Genomic DNA, 18,909 nt, shown 5'->3' with positions numbered 1-18,909 from the left:
GGAAAACCCAGGCGTGAGAGTAGGTGGAAAAGATGTGCGCTCGGACTTTCTAAAATAGTCAATTACGATTTGAACAAAACGTAAAAAACAATAGAGACTTCCGCTGTTTTTTCACGCAATACGTTAATTTGCGTGAAAAAGCGCTCTATCAACTGCAAAGTAGAACCTGAAGTCAACGCTAAGAACTAAACACTCAACACCCCAGGTTCCTCCCGGTGCTCTTTCCGGAAGTCTCCTTCTCAGGAAATGCGGAACAAAATGTTCCGAGGGACATTTTGTTCCGGGCCGCAAAGTGTGAGTCGCCGGCTTGGTCGCTGTGGTCGCTTTTGTTTCGCTTTGCTGCCGTCACTATGATTCCCCTGCCCGTGGTGGTCTGCGTACTGGGGGGCTGGTGCACCATATACATAGCCGACACGGTACTGAAGGTAAGACGGGAGCCTTTCCCCTTCTTAGGCCCTTGAATGAGAAATCTTTGCGGGCGATACGTTCCTCAAGTCTGCAGAGAAGGAAGAGGAGCAGCTCGTAGCGGCCACGTCCCTTCTCCCCGTTCTGCACAACTCTCACTCGGGCTCTGCCACTTGCCTTGTCTATCTCAGCTGCCCAAGGAAAAAGGATCCGAACTATGCAGGGCTGCTTATGCGGCTTTCTGACCGAGGGAGCCTCTTTTTATAGTCCTGGAGTTAACGACCACAATTGAGCCCCAGATTTCTGTTGCTAAAGGAAGCATTTGTTAAGCGAGTTTTGCCCCATTTTACAACTTTTCTTGCCACAGTTAAGTAAAATCACTGCAGTTGTTAGATTCGTAACACTGTTGTTAAGTGAATATAGATTCCCTATTGACTTTGCTTGTCAGAAGGTTGCAAAGGGGATACTGCAGCGGTTATAAATGAGTCAGTTGCCAAGCATCTGAATTTTGATCATGTGACTTTGGGGATGATGCAAAGGTTGTACATGTGAAAAATGGCCATTTTTCAGTGCCATTGTAACTTCAAACAGTCACTAAATGAACTTTTGTAAGTTGAGGACTACCTGCACTTTGTTAACATAAGTAGCTCTAGAGGGCAGGTGGTTGTTGTTATTTATTAGGCATTAGGTCTGGTATTCTGAATTATGCTGGATGTTAAAAGCGTGCAGGCATGATTATCAGCTAACTTGCTGCTTGTAGCTTCTGGGGTTCTTTTCCCATGCAGGATTGTCAAAATCCCATGAATGGCCTTGGAAGGGGAGGGGGTGCTTGGGCAGCCTTATCTTGTATATCAGAAATAAGTCAATTTCATGAGTGTTTTCAAATATGTTTATTGTCTTCTTAAAGCAATCATATTTAATTGGAATCCTTCATTTTTATGTGCTGTGTTAAGATTTTGAACCATTCACTGATACAGGTAATTATTTGTTTAATGATCATTTGAAGTTATAATGAAACTGAAGAAAGTGACATATGACTGGTTTTTACATTTATGAAATTGCAGCATCTGGTTATGTGGAAAAAAAATCAGTCATGTATTTATGACAGTTATACTGTTCTGGAGTTACGTGATCATTTGTAACCTTCCCAGGGATCTGGCATCAGACAAGCAAAGTCAATGCAAGAAGCCTGATCTATTTAATGACTACATGATTCCCTTATCAACTACAGTGATTCACTTAACAACTGTGGCAGAAAAGTTTGTAAAATGGGGCAAAACTCACTTAACTGCCTTACTTAGGAATGGAAATCTTGGGCTCAGTTGTGGTCATAAGTCGAGGACTACCTGTATTCAAAATGAATTAGGCACATGTCTTCAGTTTGGAAGTGCCTATACTGTAGTTACAGTAACGTTCCCCAAACCTTGCAAATCTCTTCAAATTCTGTTGTCAGAATTCTGGTTCTTCTCGTCTTCTCTTTGATTTTGTTTTAAAATGAAGTTAAGCATGTGCATTTTTACTTCAGATACTCATTCATTTCAGTAAGCATGTTGGGTTCATTATTTTCATTGCTATTACAGGAATCTACTACTGTAGTTTCTTCCAAAATAACAAGTCTTTTCCAGAGGTATGATGTGCATTCCAGAAAATAATGTTGAGAAATAATGCACTCTTGATGCTTTACATCAGGGTATCTAACCTTGGCAACTTTAAGATTTGTGGACTTCAACTCCCAGAATTCCCCAGCCACTCCTGCTTTACATCCAATCTAAAGAACAGCTGAAACCAGTCAAAAATATAGCAGATATTAAATAAAACATAGTCCAAATTCTGCCCCTTCATTGTGGAATCTTCATCACATAATGCTCATAGCAATTCTGTTGATATTTGGCAAGTTCTCGCCTCTCCTGACATTTTATATTGAAACATAAGAGAGAAAACCAGCTTTCAGCATCATCTTCATTTCCTAGAATGTCTGTGAATTCCAAATGTATCCATTCATTTTTTAAGGAAAAAAAATGGTGGATGGCTTGGCCCAGTACTTATTTGAGAAGAATATGTATCTTTCAGGAACAGGATAAACATAAGCAGGGGTAGAAGAATAAGAGAAGAGACAAATAATGTTCTGCTATGTTGGTGTCTTGTCTATAGATAAGGCAGCTATTTTGTGAATGAACCACTTGCTCTTAATAGCCATTTTGTCAGAATGTCCTTAACATGTTCTTGACATACCAAATGTTGGCTTGCTAGCCCCCATTAGTTAGGGACATTTTCTAGAAATAAAAAAATGAGATGTTTGTGCAATCATACTTCTAATTTGCAAACTTCTTCAGTTCCTTTTTTGTTTTACTGTATTCACCTTCTTTTACAGTCATCTTCTCTGAAAGAACGTTATGAGGAGTGGCTTGCATCCTATGGACTGTCAGTTTCTCCATTCCATGTGCGATGGCAGACAGCTTTTTTCAACCGCCTTTTCTACAACTGGGGAAGATGGAAGCCAAGATTTCTTTATCTCTGGTATTGTTTCAGAAATACCATTCAGACGTCTATGAGACAATTACTGGAAATTCTTTTATATCCTTCCAATCAGAGTGGCTACTGTTCTGAAACTGCTTGTTTACATGAAATAGTACAGCTAAATAGGATGTCCTTTTGTCTTGATGCTAAGTATTCTTTTTTCTACAATGAATGCATGTTTCTGGGGTAGGGAATTGAATATTTGAATTTGCCATGTGTGCTTGCCAAGTTGGAGATGCTATTAATTTATAACAATATTTACATGCTTGCTTCAGGTTTAACATAGGGATGGTTTTTGGCATAGCAGCTATGTTTGGTTCTGTGTTTCTGCTTGGGAAGACACTGACACAAACTCTGTCACAGATGTTAACTGAAAATCCTGCAAGTCAAAATGATCAAATGCTACAGGTTGTGGTGAGTTTTATTTGTATATTTATAAACTAACCAGTGAAATAAAACTTAAAATCAGTATCTTACAAGAAGTCATTCAGACTTTTGCTATGCTGATGTGTCCTAATATTTATTTTTATATTGAAAGATTTCTGGGGCTACTTTCCCAGAACACAAGGTAACCTAAAGTACCTATGTAGACCCCCCCCCCAAAAAAAATGTCCAGGAAAAAGAGAAAAAAACACAATACCTGGATGCTGTCCATTTATTGCAGAGATACAACTTTTAGTTACAGCTCAGAGTGCTGGCTTTGACCTGTAAAGACCTGTAAGGTTTGTCACCTAGATACTTACAGGACTGCCTTTTCTAAATAAAATGGACTCAGTATGCTTTTTTTTTCTAGAAAAAAAGAAGTGTTTTTCTGTTGTGGCATTGATCACCGTTCCTTTCTTTAATGGTGTTCCAAATAATGTTAAAAATGGTGCTTTTCCAAAAGGCTTTTAATGAGCAAATTGTCATCTTTTTATGATAGATTTATTTTGGTTTATTGTGTTTTTAATACTTTGATGTTAAATATAACTATATTTTCTTAGAACATTTTTATCCCTCCCCCCCATTTTAATGTATTGCCATTGTCAACTTATAAAAATGAGTAAACAGAATGAGAGCCTGTTTAAAGTTTCAGTTTTTCAGCTGAGATCAAGTTGGCTCTTTTGGACTTGCCACAATATAACTGTAGTCCAAACTTGGCAATGAATATAATATTAAATGCAGTTAGGTTCGTATTTATAAATGAGAGCTGTTCAATTAAGTGTGGCATGTAAACACATAATCAGATAATATTTATGGAGAGATGAAATAATTCTTCCCCTCCCTGTGTGTATTTTTATTAATACATTCTTAATGTTTTAATTGCAATAAACAAATAATATTGAGATAAAATTGTATTAGCACATTAAAATGAAAATATATTCCTCTTAACATGTTTTCCATTCATTTGATCTACACACAAACTCATTCTATCTGTAGATAACTATCCAAAACAGCTATATTGAATGCAGTGGATTCTGAATAGCACTTTTTAAAATTGATTTTATACCATCAAGTCGGTACTGACTGTTAGCAACCATATAGATTCTCTCCAGGATGAAGCACTTTAAGACTTTACCAATCTGGTGCCCTCTGTGTGTTCTGGCTGGCCATACGTGAAGATTGGCAATGCTGGTTTTAGCTAAACGAGAGGTCCCCAACCTTTTGGGCACCAGGGACTGGTTCTGTAGAGAAAGGTTTTTCCATGGACCAGAGAGTGCATGGTTTTGTGGGCTGCCTGCATCCCACGGATGGGGCTTTGCTTGTTTGTGCGGACCAGTTGCTGGTATGCCGCGGCCTGATACTGGTCCACAGACCAGGGATTGGGGACCCCCGAGCTAAATTATAGTTGAAAATTTGTGGAGGGCACAACAGTTGAAAAAGTTTGATTTAGGCTTTTTCATTTTCGGTTTTAAGGAACATAAAAAGAGGTAAATGTCTATGGAGATTTTCAATCATCCAAGTCCTTGTTGTCCCAAAGGTACTTTTTCAAAAGGCAACTAGACTTTTCTTGTTTTTTCCCTTGAAAATGTTTCGCTTTTCATCCAAGAAGCTTCATCAGTTCTTTAGGATAAGAAGCAAAATATTTTCAAGGGAAAAAAAAGAAGAAAAGTCCAGTTGTCTTTTGAAAAAGTACCTTTGGGACAATAAAATGAAGTATATTACTGCCTTTCTTCACTAACTCTTGTGATTTGGAGTTAGGGGTTCTTCAACCAGGATAGTGTGTAAATATGACGGGATTGTATCTGGTTATAATTTTTCTCCTTTGTATCTTGTTTTTCCCCCATGAAAACGAGTTCTTTATAACAGGGCTTTTCAACCTTTTCACCCATTGTACTACTTTTAGGATATGGCAATATCCGAGTACCACCAGTCGCCTAGCAAGGTGTCAAAAACTTGATGACCAAAAAAAAAAAAAAGGAAAAGTGATAAAGTACAGGTGGTCTTCGACTTACAACAGTTCACTTAGTGACTGTTAGAAGTTACAACGGCACTGAAAAAAGTGACATGACCATTTTTCACACTTATGACCATTTCCTTCCTTCCTTCCTTCCTTCCTTCCTTCCTTCCTTCCTTCCTTCCTTCCTTCGCTGATCCTGTCACTTCTGCTGAGCCCTGACAGCTGATCGGCACTTCTGCAGGGCTGTCAAGGCTCAGCAGAAGCGCCAGGATCAGCGCTGGGTTCCAGCTGATTGGCACTTCTTCAGGGCTCAGCAGAAGCACCAGGATCAACACGGCTCCAACTGATCGGCGCTTCTTCAGGGCTCAGCAGAAGCGCCAGGCTCTAGCTGTTCCTGGTGTTTCTGCTAAGCTTTGACAGCCCTGCAGAAGCGCTGATCAGCTAGAGCCCGGCGCTGATCCTGGCACTTCTGCTGAGCCCTGACAGCCCTGCAGCTCCAGCCGTCTCTCGCTCAGGCTTGTGTGGTGCTGCCACCGCTTCAGCTCATTCCCCTCCCCTGCTACCACTTCTTTAGGACGGTTGTGTACCACCTGCCAGGTGCCAATGTACCATCGGTGATACGCGTACCATCGGTTGAAAAGCCCTGCTTTATAAGAACACTGGGAAATCTGTAGTGGTTTTTAGGGCAGCTGTGTTATCGGAATGCAGGAAGACCAATCACTGCATCTCTTGCTGCCTTGCATCTTGTTGTGTCTTTAAAAACAGGTGCCTGGTGTAAACCTTCCCATCAGCCAGCTGTCCTATTTCTTCACAGCAATCCTCATCAGTGGTATTATACATGAAGTTGGCCATGGAGTGGCAGCTATTAGGTAATGCAATCCACATTTTGATTTTGTAACCAGAAAAAATATCATTTGCTAGAAGCCTTAATTTCTATGATTTCTTAATTTCTCATGTTTACCTTTATGAGAGTATATGGGCTAGAAATCTCAAAAACAAAACAGGAAGGAGATAAAATGATAGAGAATCTTGGGGTGACTTTCCACTGAAAAGGAACTGGACCACATTTTATGAGTACATAGTATACCTAAGCTTAAGTTCATAATCTGCTATAAGTGCATCTTCTTCCCTAAAGGTGCATAATTAATTCCAGCTTCATTAAACCTTCATTTTGAGGCCAGATGTTTGTCCCAAATTCTTGACATTTATTTCAAGAAGCATTGGAGCTGATGCAAATGAAATTCTTAAGTTATATCTGATCCCCCTGGTAGGAAAACAGATGCCCTGGTTGGAATAGAACTAGGAATGGCCAGAATTCAGATGTGCATTTTGAGGTTCGTGGCTAATTATCAGCTAAAAACTTTTTTCTCAGAAGGGTTATCATTAAGTTTCGCTGATAACTTCCTCTCAAACTGGAATTTGGTGATAGAGCAGAAGCTTGTCTCATATAGGCTTTTGGCATCATTTTTAATGTCGTTAGGTTACAGTCAGGCTACGTAAATGCTTATTCAAAGAATGAATAGTATAAAATATTGCATTGAGGTAAATAGGTTGTCTTAGTACAATAGAATTTGAGTTGCTGAGGGTATATGAGAACCAGCAAAACGTTTACTACTTATCTTCTTTAAACTTGATCAAAAATCTTGCCTTCTGCATTGCTGCAAGGCAGATATGCTAAAATTCCACTATTTGAACACACCCGCCCATGTGGTGCTAATGAGGTAGAAACAGCCATATATTAATGCACTGTAAATTTCTCAAGAACAGTTGGACCAATTTAATTTACCCCATTACACAAACATGTTGGAAAATTATGTACTGTAAGTGCCTTGTGAAGATCCTCTTAGAAGATTTGAAACCCAATTCTGTCATGTAATCAGTAGCTAGGCTTTGTGTTACCTCAGTGGAATTATGACAAAAACTGGAGAAGGCATAAGTTTATTTACTTTCTTTTCTTCAGTTTCATCATGCTGTGATTTAATATAGATTAAAGTACTATCTTTGTAGGTTTTAGGAAATATTTTTTATTGATGTTACTTGTGTTTTGATCTTATAGATTATAGATAATGCTAAAAATATTATGCTCTTGAGAGTTACTCTGATCTTAGAATTAAACTTTTAACATTATAATATACTCTACTCACTATTTCCTTCTACTGCTTGAGACCTTTTGGGGCCAGGATGATAACTTTGTATTTTTTCTTTTTTTCCTTTTTTTTGTTTATTTATCTTGGCCACAAATCAAAGATTTCTTTAAAAAAAAAAGAACTGATTTCTGATTTCTATAGTCTATTCATTTGTTTTATTTGTCAAATTTCAGTATTATCCATAACATAATCATAATAGTAAAGTTGGAAGGGACCTTGGAAGTCATCTAGTCCAGCCCCCTGCTCAGGCAGGAAACCCTATACCATTTCAGACAAATGGCTGTCCAGTCTCTTCTTAAAAACTTCCAGTGTTGGAGCATTCACAGCTTCTGGAGGCAGGTTGTTCCACGGATTAATTGTTCTAACTGTCAGGAAATTTCTCCTTATTCTAGGTTGCTTCCCTCTTTGGTTATTCTCCATTTTTTGCTTTTTGTCCTGCCTTCAGGTGCTTTGGAGAATAGCTTGATTCCCTCTTCTATGTGGCAGCCCATGAGATATTGGAACACTGTTATCATGTCATCCCTCATTCTTCTCTTCATTAAACTAGACATACCCAATTCCAGCAACCGTTCCTTATATGTTTTAGCCACCAGTCCCTTAATCATTTTTGTTGCTCTTCTCTGTACTTGTTCTGTTTCAAGCAAAGTAGGCTTTTATTGCTTGATACAGGAAGATAAACTCCATGAAAAGGATGTCATGCCTATTACTTTAATTCATCAGGCATTCTCTAAACATTAACTCACAGCTACTGGAGGCAGGTTGTTCCACTGGTTAATTGTTCTGTCAGGAAGTTCTCCTTAGTTCTAGGGAGAACTCACAGAGTTATGCTCACAGTTACTTTTTGCTCACTTTACCTGTTATTGTATCACTTTGTCAATTAGTACTTTCATGTTTCTAATATATCTAATAGATCACCTTCAAAATTCAGCATACTATTGTTAAAAATGATAGCTATACTTATGCTCTTACTGCAAACATTAGTTTTGATCAAATGTAGGAGGTTGCCCCATTATTTCATAATGTTCATATAGTATCCATGAAAATCTGTAGCAGCAGTTCAGTTAGTAGTGTTCTGGTATGTTGTAAAATTTTATCTGTTTGGAAATAAATTGGAGTGAAAACCATTTCTTTTGTTGGAAAGCAAACATGATTGCTTTAAAGATCATATAGGATGAAGAATTACCTTTTGAGCCCACCAGTACAAATCAGTTTCACTTGATTGCCATGATAACACAGGGTGTCTGATAAGGAAGGATTTGACATGAAATTCTTTTTTAATTACTACTTCACTATAAACTAAACCCTCATTGTCCTTCAATTATCTTTTAATTCCCAGATTTCTGACTGTTACCATAGCTTTAGACTGCTTCTTTTTCTTTCATGGAACAGATCTGTTATATTGTGCTGGTTAGATACTGAATAACAGATCAAAAAGTTCTATACCTTTTATACTTAAACAAATCATAGTGGTTTATATACTACGCCCCTTTTGGAGAGTAATAGTTCTGCCTGCAGATTGTGGTAAAGGTTATAGTTCAGATAATTGAAATAAAGCACACTGAATACTTGGAATGAAGTAACATTAACTGCTTTACAAAATATGCTTGTTATGATTATTATTTTGTTCTTCTGAAATACATTCTTCTTAGGTTAATGGCAATTCATCCTAATAAGCAGGCATATACATAGAATGAAGGCTATTGCTAAGCACATTGATTTGTGCTTCTTAGATTGTAAGCCGCCCTGAGTCTTCGGAGAAGGGCGGGATATAAATGGGATTAAAAAAAATTAACTATATTGGTAGACATACCAGTAGAAACTAAAATTCTATGCAGATACTGTGAAGCATGTTGATCTGTTTGGTTACAAATGATTGATTCAGTCTTTAAAAATATTTTCTATTGTTTTTTAGAGAGCAAGTTCGGTTTAATGGCTATGGAATTTTTATATTTATTGTCTATCCCGGGGCGTTTGTTGACCTGTTCACTACACACTTACAACTAATATCTCCGATTCAGCAGCTAAGAATTTTTTGTGCAGGTGAGTTAATTGGGTTTACTGTTGCCGTAAAGGTTTTTGGGGGGGTCAGTCCTGATTGGTATTTAGATGGGAGGCTAGTAGGCTATTCCAGGGCTGTAAGTTAAACTGGGAAGTCAGAAACCTTTCCTATAAGAAGGTAACAGTCAACCAATTCCAGATAGATATGTACGTGAAGACCATGGGAGTCACACTTGCTTGACAGGAGCTTTTTTTTCTTGACCATAATGACAACTATGAATATGATATTCATTCAGAAATACCTCTCAGGATAGTTCATTTTTATTGCCCTAGCTGTGCTTGTCCTTTGTGCTGAAAGTCGGAGTGGTTCCCAGTCATGTTTTTATGACTTTCATATACATTTTTTAAATCAAGACTTCTGTTAACCATAATCTTGGAGCATTTACCGGTATAGTTCCAGTTACATTTAAACACTTCATTTTCAAAATCTTAATGTTAGCTTCACTCCTGAAGCAGAATTTATGAGATTTAGATTAAATTGCTATTGTAATAAAATAAAAAATAGTTCTACATATTAAAATTCTATTTAGCTTATTCTTACATGGGTAGATATTAAATGCTTTGTTTTTCTGGTTTTGCAGGTGTCTGGCATAACTTTGTGCTTGGTGCTGCGGGTCTTGTAGTTCTATTCTTTCTACCTGCTATTCTTTACCCATTTTATTACACTGGTGCAGGAGCACTTGTTACTGAAGTCACTCAGGTAACAGCATTATAAATTCACCTCTTTGGAAGAATAGTTTGTCATCTGTACAGTCAAAGATAGTGGTGATTTTTCTCTTTTGTAAAAGTGTTGGTGATATATACTGGAAGGTTATTTGGAAATTATGGACATAGATTGTGTGTGTATGTATAGATACGCAGACATACACTTAATATATATACACACACACTATATATATACAGTATATATATATATATATATTGTAATGACTTGAGTGTTGTAACGACTTGAGTGATGTCACCGCCCATCACTCAAGTTGTTACAACACTCAAGTCATTACAACACAAAAGACTAATAGGCACACAGCCATCACCTCAGCCACACAGGATGTTACAAAACAACCGACTCAGCTGCAAACAATAACTCTATCATCCAATCAGGATGTAACAACACAGCCAACCACCCCGCTTACAGCAACAAAGCCAGCACCACACACAACCCCACCAATATTTATAGAGAGATGCCAGCTCCGATCACACTTTGCTCGCACAAGCACGAAGCCGAAGACACCAGCCTGAAGATGACGAGTGGGACCTCATCGAAACGTCGCCAAGACACCCTCAATCTTACACGGGAAAAGACCCAAATATGCCAAGACCTACATACTATATATAAAGGTAAAGGTTCCCCCGCACATGCGTGCTAGTCGTTTCCGACTCTAGGGGCCGGTGCTCATCTCCGTTTCAAAGCCGAAGAGCCAATGTTTGTCCGAGGACGTCTCCGTGGTCATGTGGCCGGCATGACTAGACGCCAAAGGCGCACGGAATGCTGTTACCTTCCCACTGGAGTGGTCCCTATTTTTCTACTTGCATTTTTATGTGCTTTTATGTGCTTTCGAACTGCTAGGTTGGCAGAAGCTGGGACGAGTAACAGGCGCTCACTCTGTTATGCGGCACTTGGGATTTGACCCGCCAAACTGCTGACCTTCTGATTGACGAGCTCAGCGTCCTAACCCACTGAGCCACCGCGTCCCATACTATATATACTATATAGTATAACTCATTCGGTTTTCTGCTTTAATTAAAGCTTTGTTTTTTCTACATTGAATACTCTTTGAAGTGGAAAGATAGGATATAAAATAAACTAAAGCTCTGTTTCACAGTAATCCAGTTTATTACTACTTTTCTGTGCTAAGATATGTATGGTATTAATAGTGAAGTATATGAAATAAACCTAATCCTATGTGATATAATGAAATATAACCAGGTCTACATGATTATTAATCAGCTTTAAGTGTAAACACATTCTATTAAAATGGGAAAGATTTGATACTGAGAATAATCACATTTGCATCAGGAGTACATTACTAGTATTGCAGTGGCTATTCATATTGTTTTACTTACAGTAGTGCTAATCACTGTTTATCAATCTGGATGGCCAGAATAATCAGAAGAGAAAACACTTTTTTTCCAATACCCCACTGGTTTTGTTAAAAGGGGAGTTTGCTTCGCTCATTCCTCTTCAGATCATGGTTAAACTACCATATATGAAAATGTAGCCAATAAAACAAAAGTAAGTGGTCTTCAGTCCAGGATGAGCATTTTTTCTTCTCTTTTTTTTAGGATTCTCCTGCTAATGGTCCTAGAGGTCTTTTTGTTGGTGACATTGTCACTAGTTTGCAGGATTGCTCAGTTTATAGTGTGGAAGATTGGAATGCCTGCCTGGAAAAGTTGTATCGGAAGCCACAAACAGGTTATTGCATAAAATCATCAATACTACAGCAGCTAAGCTTCCCAGTTAGAGGTACAATTGTTTCTAGATTGCATCTAATTGTAGTTTTATGGTATATTATAGGTTGTTTTTATGTATGTATGTATGTATGTATATGTGTGTGTGTGTGTGTGTGTGTATAGATAGATATAGATATAGATATATATTCTGAGGTTTTCGTGGGTGTTTGTATGTAGATCTTTGGTCATTCAGGTTTTTGCCCACATAAAATTGGAGGTATCAGGGCAACGTTTTGACGAAATCTCATCCTTCATCCTCAGGCTGGTGACTTCAGCTTCGTTCTTCTGGGAGAAGCTGAAGTCACCAGCCTGAGGATGACGGATGAGATTTCGTCGAAACGTTGCCCTGATACCTCCAGTTTTACGTGGGAAAAAACCCAAATGACCAAAGATATATATATATATATATATATATATATATATATATATATATATATATATATATATATATATATATATATATATATATATATATATATATATATATATATATATATATATATATGTGTGTGTGTGTGTGTGTGTGTGTGTGTGTGTTTGTGTGTATATGTATATGTATATACGTATATATATATATGTAGGTCTAGAAAACAAATATATATATGTATATATGTATATATGTATATATGTATATATGTGTATATATGTGTATATATGTGTATATATACACACACACACACACATATATATATACATATATATATATATATATATACATATATATACATATACATGTATATGTATATGTATATGCATATGTATGTATATATATATATACACACACATACACACACATATATGTTTTATTAGTTTTTATAGGATTAGGAATGAGGTGGGGTTGGCATTTGGGTTAGGATTGGGGTTGGGGTTAGGATTTTTTCAAATAAGATTCTCAATATTTAGCAAACAGCATAATGTTGGGGTTCATGTGTTTAACAAAAACAATAGACAATAGTTAATTATCATCAATATGTTAATTAATCACTCGATAGTCTTCTTGCTAATATATATTGAAAGTTACATATCACATTCCTTTCTAACTCGTTTTTCTAGCCATTGATAGAAATTATCCCATGTTCTAAAATACACTGAATCTTCTTTCTCTTTTATCTTTAAAGTCAATCTAACCATTTCTGCACACTCTAAAATTTTCTTAATTAATTCTTCTTCAGTTGGTAAATTTTCATTTTTCCACTGTTGGGCAAATACAATTCTTGCTGCAGTTAATACGTGTAAAATTAAATATATACAATCTTTCTCATAATTTCCTCCTATTATTCCTAACAAAAATAATTCTGGCTTAAAGGCTATTTGTTTTTTAGTCATTTTCTCTAACCAGAAATGTATTTTGAATCAAAATCTTTTTGCTTTAGGGCATGTCCACCAGATATGGTAATAAGTACCTGGTTTTTGTTTGCATTTCCAACACTTATTCAAAGTATTTTTAAACATTTTTGCTAATCTCAATGGTGTAAAACATTTTATGTAAGTTTTCTTTATATGCCACTGCTTTAGTTAATTTGACATTTCTTCCCCATAACTTTTGCCAGTCTTCTAATTCTATATTATATCCAAAGCTCTTTGCCCATATTATCATTGTTTCTTTTACTTATTTTATTTATTTATTTATTTAATTAGATTTGTATACCGCCCTTTCCCGAAGGACTCAGGGCGGTTTACAGGGTAATTAAAACAAGAAATACAAAAGTTAAAAACGATTAAAAAAATTACAACAGTCCCTGAAAAAGTAAAAGCCCCCAATTAAAATTAAAATTAAAATTCTCAGCCTGGGTCAGAGAGCTCGAAGAGCCAGGTCTTCAGGTCCTGGCGGAATGAACGGAGGTCGGGGGCAGTCCTCAGCTCCACGGGCAGCTGGTTCCAGAGGGCAGGCGCACCCACTGAGAAGGCCCTCCCCCTGGGTGTTACCCGCTGGCAATCTTTTACTGGCGGCACCCTGAGAAGACCCTCCCTGTGGGAGCGCACTGGACGAAGGGAGCTTGATGCTGGCAGCAGGTGTTCCCTCAGATATCCCGGACCCAAGCCATTTAGGGCTTTATAGGTCATTACCAGCACCTTGAATCTCACCCGGAGGGCAACTGGAAACCAATGCAGCTCACGGAGTAGAGGTGTTACATGGAAGTATCGGGAAACCCCCATCACAACTCGTGCAGCTGCATTCTGCACCAGCTGAAGCCTCCGAGTGGTCCTCAAGGGCAGCCCCATGTAGAGAGCGTTGCAGTAGTCTAAACGGGAGGTCACGAGCGCATGAGTGACTCTGTGTAGGGCATCTCGGTCCAGGTAGGGTCACAACTGGCGCACCAGGCGAACCTGGGCAAAAGCCCCCCTGGTCACAGCTCCTATATGGTCTTCAAAATTGAGCCGGGAGTCAAGGAGGACGCCCAAGTTGCGAGCCCTATCAACGGGGGGTAACACCTCACCCCCCATCGTTAAAGATGGAATGGTCTGGTTAACCCGAGATGCTGATATGCACAGCCACTCAGTCTTGGCAGGGTTGAGACAAAGCCTGTTTCTCCCCATCCAGACCTGGACCGCCTCCAGGCAACGGGACATCACGGCGAGGGCATCACTGGGTTGGTTCAGGGTGGAAAGAAAAAGTTGGGTATCATCAGCGTACTGATGATACCCCACCCCGAAACCGCGAATGATATCACCCAGCGGCTTCATATAGATGTTGAACAGGAGGGGCGAGAGAACCGACCCCTGAGGAACTCCACAAACAAGGGGTGGATTTCTGCCCTCCCGTCAACACCGACTGCGAGCGGCCCAGGAGATAGGAGAACCACCGTAAAACGGTGCGTCCCACTCCCAACCCCCTGAGACGCCGCAGTAGGATACCATGGTCGATGGTATCAAAAGCCGCTGAGAGATTTAATAGGACTAGGACAGAGGAGCAGCCCCTGTCCCGAGCCCGCCAGAGATCATTCACCAGCACGACCAATGCCGTCTCCGTGCTGTGTCCGGGCCTGAAACCCGATTGGTACGGGTCTAGATAATCAGTTTCCTCCAGGAAGAGAGGAAGCTGATGCGCCACCACACTCTCAACAACCTTCGCCAAAAAGTGAAGGTTGGAGACTGGACGATAATTATTTAAAACAGCCGGGTCCAGGGCAGGCTTTTTGAGGAGGGGTCTCACCACCGCCTCCTTCAAGGCAGCAGGGAAGACACCCTCCTTCAAAGAAGCAGTTATTACTGCCTGGAACCAGCCTCGTGTCTCCTCCCGGGCCGCATAAACCAGCCAGGAGGGGCACGGATCCAACAAACAGGTGGTGGTGCTCAGCCTCCCCATGATCCTGTCCACATCATCAGGGGAAACAGGATCGAACTCAGTCCAGATAACATGCTCAAGACCGTCTGATTCCTCCATGTCAGACTCTGCCCAGAGTCCAGACCGGCCCGGATCTGAGCGATTTTGTCCGCCAGATGATGACTAAATTCCTCGGCTCGTCCCTGCAAGGGATCCTCCCTCACCTCCTGGTTAAGGAGGGCGCGAGTCACTCTAAACAGGGCGGCCGGGCAATTATCTGCGGACGCGATGAGGGCAGCGAAGTAATTAGACCTCGCTGTCCTCATTGCCGCAAGATAAGACCTTATAAAGGTTCTTAACTGCAGTCGGTCAGATTCGGATCGGCTGGACCTCCAACCGCTCTCTAGACCCCGTCTCCGACGCTTCATCTCCTGGAGCTCCGCAGCGACCCATGGAGCCCAATGGGATCTGCGCTGGGTCAGAGGTCGCAAGGGTACAACACAGTCAAGTGTCCCGGCGGCCGCCCTTTCCCAGGCATCCACCAAGGCATCGACTGGGCTGTGGGTGAGGGCGATGGGTATAGACCCAAGCGCCATCTGGAACCGTTCCAGGTCCATTAGGCGCCTGAGGCGGAACCACCTGGTCGGTTCTGCCGCCCAGCGGTGGGGGGTGGCGTAACGGAAGACCAGCCGCAGGAGATGATGATCTGACCATGTTACTTGTTCTTTCTCCATCTTTTAAGCTTAATAGATATTAATAGAGTTTCTTAATCAACTTTTCATTATTTTTAACAGTATTTGGTCAAATTCTGTCTGTTCTTTATAGAATCCCATTATTTTAGCATCTTTTCATATCTCATTTTGATTTGCAAATATGGCCACCATGATAGATCAATACCTTGTTCTTGTAAATCTTGTCTTTCAACTTTCTTTCATTGACCAAGATATCTTTATAAGTCACAACTTTATTGTAATTAATTAAATTTGGGTAAACAAAAGCTTCCGATCCAGGTATCTTAATGTAATTTTTTTCTTTTATTTTTTTCCATTCTGAGAGGAGTGCATTCCTTATAAGATGGTTTTGAAAGTATCTATGTATTTTATTCTTCCCATACCACAGAAAGGCATGCCAACCAATTTGTAGGTCATGCCCCTCTGGGAAAATAGTCTTTTATCTCTAAGCATTATCCTTTCTTTAAGCCATGTTAGAATAGTTGCTCAGAAGTATAACCTCCAGTCTGGCAGTCCAAATCCTCCACTGTCTTTTGCTTCTTGTAGCATTTTCACTTTAATTCTAGCTTTTTTTTCCTTGCCAGATAAATTTCAGTATTGTTGTATTCAATTCATCAAAAAAGACTTTTCCCAGCCTTACAGGAATCGTTTGAAATTAAAAGAGTATTTTTGGTAAGATATTCATTTTCACTGTTGCTATTCTCCCCAGTGTTGAAAGTTGTAGGTTTTTCCACTTTTCCAGGTCCAGTTTTATTTGTTTTAGCAGTCTTACATAGTTAACTTCTTTTATTGTTACACATTTTGCTGTTAAGTAAATTCCCAAATATTTCTTTTTTAACTATTTGAGGATTTTTTTTGTTAGTTGATTTTTTTTGTTTTTCTGTTAGATTCTTTGTTAGCACTTTAGTCTTTTCTCTTGTTTCTCTGTTTATTTTCAACCCTGCCACTTCTCCAAATTTTTCTATTTTCTCCTTAAGTTTTCAGCTGTTCTAACAACTTATAGTGTTGTCTCTTAATATGTGTTTCTTGGAGACAATTTATATCCATTTTTATTTTTTGTAATCGTGTAAAGAATTTTCTCCTTTTTGAGGGAGAATTTAGTCCATTTATATTCATTGACAAAATCCCACTCTCTTTCTCCATCTCTTTCAATTATATCTAGGTCTCAATCTTCTAGTCAGTCTTATCTGTCTCTGATCTCTTGGTCTTGCTCCTTCTTCTGTGTATGTATTTTTAATTTCTTCCTCCTCTCTTGGTTTGACTGCTCCTTCTACTGCCATTTCTTCCTGTTTCTTTGTTTCTCTCTTTGTACCAGATTCAAAATCACCTCCTTCCAGAAATGCTCTATGGTTGTTGGAAGAATTCCATTGCTTTAAGTGGCATATCCAATCTATATCTTTTCATGTCCCAATAGATTAAAATCCCATCTGGAATCAGACAACTGAAATTCTCTCCTTTTTCAACTAATTTCCTAGTTAGAAACTGGTATTCTCTTCGAGATTCTCTATTCTCCTAGGAATTTGTTTGAGGACTACAATTTCTTTTTCTTTGTATTTCAAAGGTTCGTCTTTTACTCTTCTCAGAATCTCATCTCTTGTAGATCTTTTGAGAAATCTAACATGTACTTCCCTGGGGACTTTATTTCTTCTAGCATAGTTTGAGTTGACTCGATAGATCTGATCTAATTCTCCTTCCATTTCCTGTTTCCCGATTCCTAATGAGTCTACCAATAATTCCGTCTAGAAGATCCTCTTCCTTATCTTCCATTATATTTTGAAATCTTAAAAAATATGAGGCTCTTTCCATCTCCATCCCAGCTATTGAGACTTCTAGTTCTCCATTTATTTGCATCAATTTCTGATTTTTATCTTTTTAAGACTTCTAATTTCTGGTCAACCTCAGTTGATTTATCTTCTATTTTTTGGATTCTTTGTTGATTATCTGTAATCATCTGTTTAAAATTTTCAAATTCAGAGTCCATGTTATTAATTTTTTGATTCATTTTATCAAAATCACTTTTCATCTCATGGTTTCTTGTTGTAACCACCATTTGAGTAGCAATTGCCCCTTGAATTGCTTGTAATGTTGCTTGAGTTTCCTTTTGGAAGTTATTAGCCTTTTCTTGTTGAAACATTGTATCAATTGATCTCTGATAGACTTGCAGAAGCAGAAGAGGGAGCAGAGGTTCCTTTTTTCCAACTTTAGATAGATTGGGGACGCTCATCTTTATCTTTTAATCATACTTTATAATCCATCAAGTAAGTCAAAATTTATAAGCCAATAGGCTCCTAACAAATAGGACAAGTAAATAATAAAAAATAGTAAGTAGTAAAAAAAAAGAACAAAAGGGAAAAAAGAGAAGGAAGAAAAAAAATAGAGAAAAAAATATATACCATAATTTATAACACAAAGTGTTCTGTTAGAAGAAATGTCTTGTTATTCATTCTTTCAAAACAGCTTATAATAATTCCAGGTCAAGCTGTATTTGTACTCCAAGGAAGTCAGATGACTTCAAAAACATTTTTTATTTATAATTGTAATCCAATGCTATAGAAAAGGGCAATACAAAAATAGTCTTTTCTTTTTCAGCCACAATCTTCAAGACTATAAATTCCAAGGACACCAAAGTGTTTAAACTATAAGCTGTGTCTGGGCATCCAGCCAAATTTGAAAACTCCAGTCCAAACAACTTAGTAAGATAAAAAAAATAGCAAGGTTAAATGTAGTTCTCAATTTTGCCACTAGATGTCATTAGATGTCCATTCCCACCATACTTTAAAAAAGTTAAAATCCAATGGTTTCCAAACAAGGAGTAAAAAAAGATTTATAAATACAAAAGTTTCCAAAGTTATCCTTCCTTTATGCCTCAATTATCTTTACAATATTGTTATGTCAGTTTTAATTTCCCCAAAATTAAACTGCCGCTTATAGTTCAGGAGGGAGGGGTAGAAACCC

At 38.5% G+C, this 18,909-nt stretch overlaps 1 protein-coding gene across 1 annotated transcript in view; it reads left to right on the top strand.

Annotated features, from left to right (window-relative positions):
• Positions 1-302: 302 nt before the first annotated feature.
• MBTPS2 (membrane bound transcription factor peptidase, site 2) overlaps positions 303-18,909 on the top strand; it is a 34,330-nt gene continuing 15,723 nt past the window's right edge. The window contains exons 1-7 of the mRNA XM_081326339.1: positions 303-425; positions 2,777-2,922; positions 3,198-3,336; positions 6,068-6,171; positions 9,362-9,489; positions 10,089-10,207; positions 11,791-11,971. Of these exons, the coding sequence (XP_081182465.1) occupies positions 351-425; positions 2,777-2,922; positions 3,198-3,336; positions 6,068-6,171; positions 9,362-9,489; positions 10,089-10,207; positions 11,791-11,971 (892 nt within the window). The 5' untranslated portion in view covers positions 303-350. The remainder of the gene's footprint in view (positions 426-2,776; positions 2,923-3,197; positions 3,337-6,067; positions 6,172-9,361; positions 9,490-10,088; positions 10,208-11,790; positions 11,972-18,909) is intronic.

This window comes from Vipera berus (genome assembly GCF_964194415.1).
Source record: "Vipera berus genome assembly, chromosome: 4".
Classification (NCBI taxonomy): domain Eukaryota; kingdom Metazoa; phylum Chordata; class Lepidosauria; order Squamata; family Viperidae; genus Vipera; species Vipera berus.
This window is presented reverse-complemented; position numbering and strand designations above follow the sequence as displayed.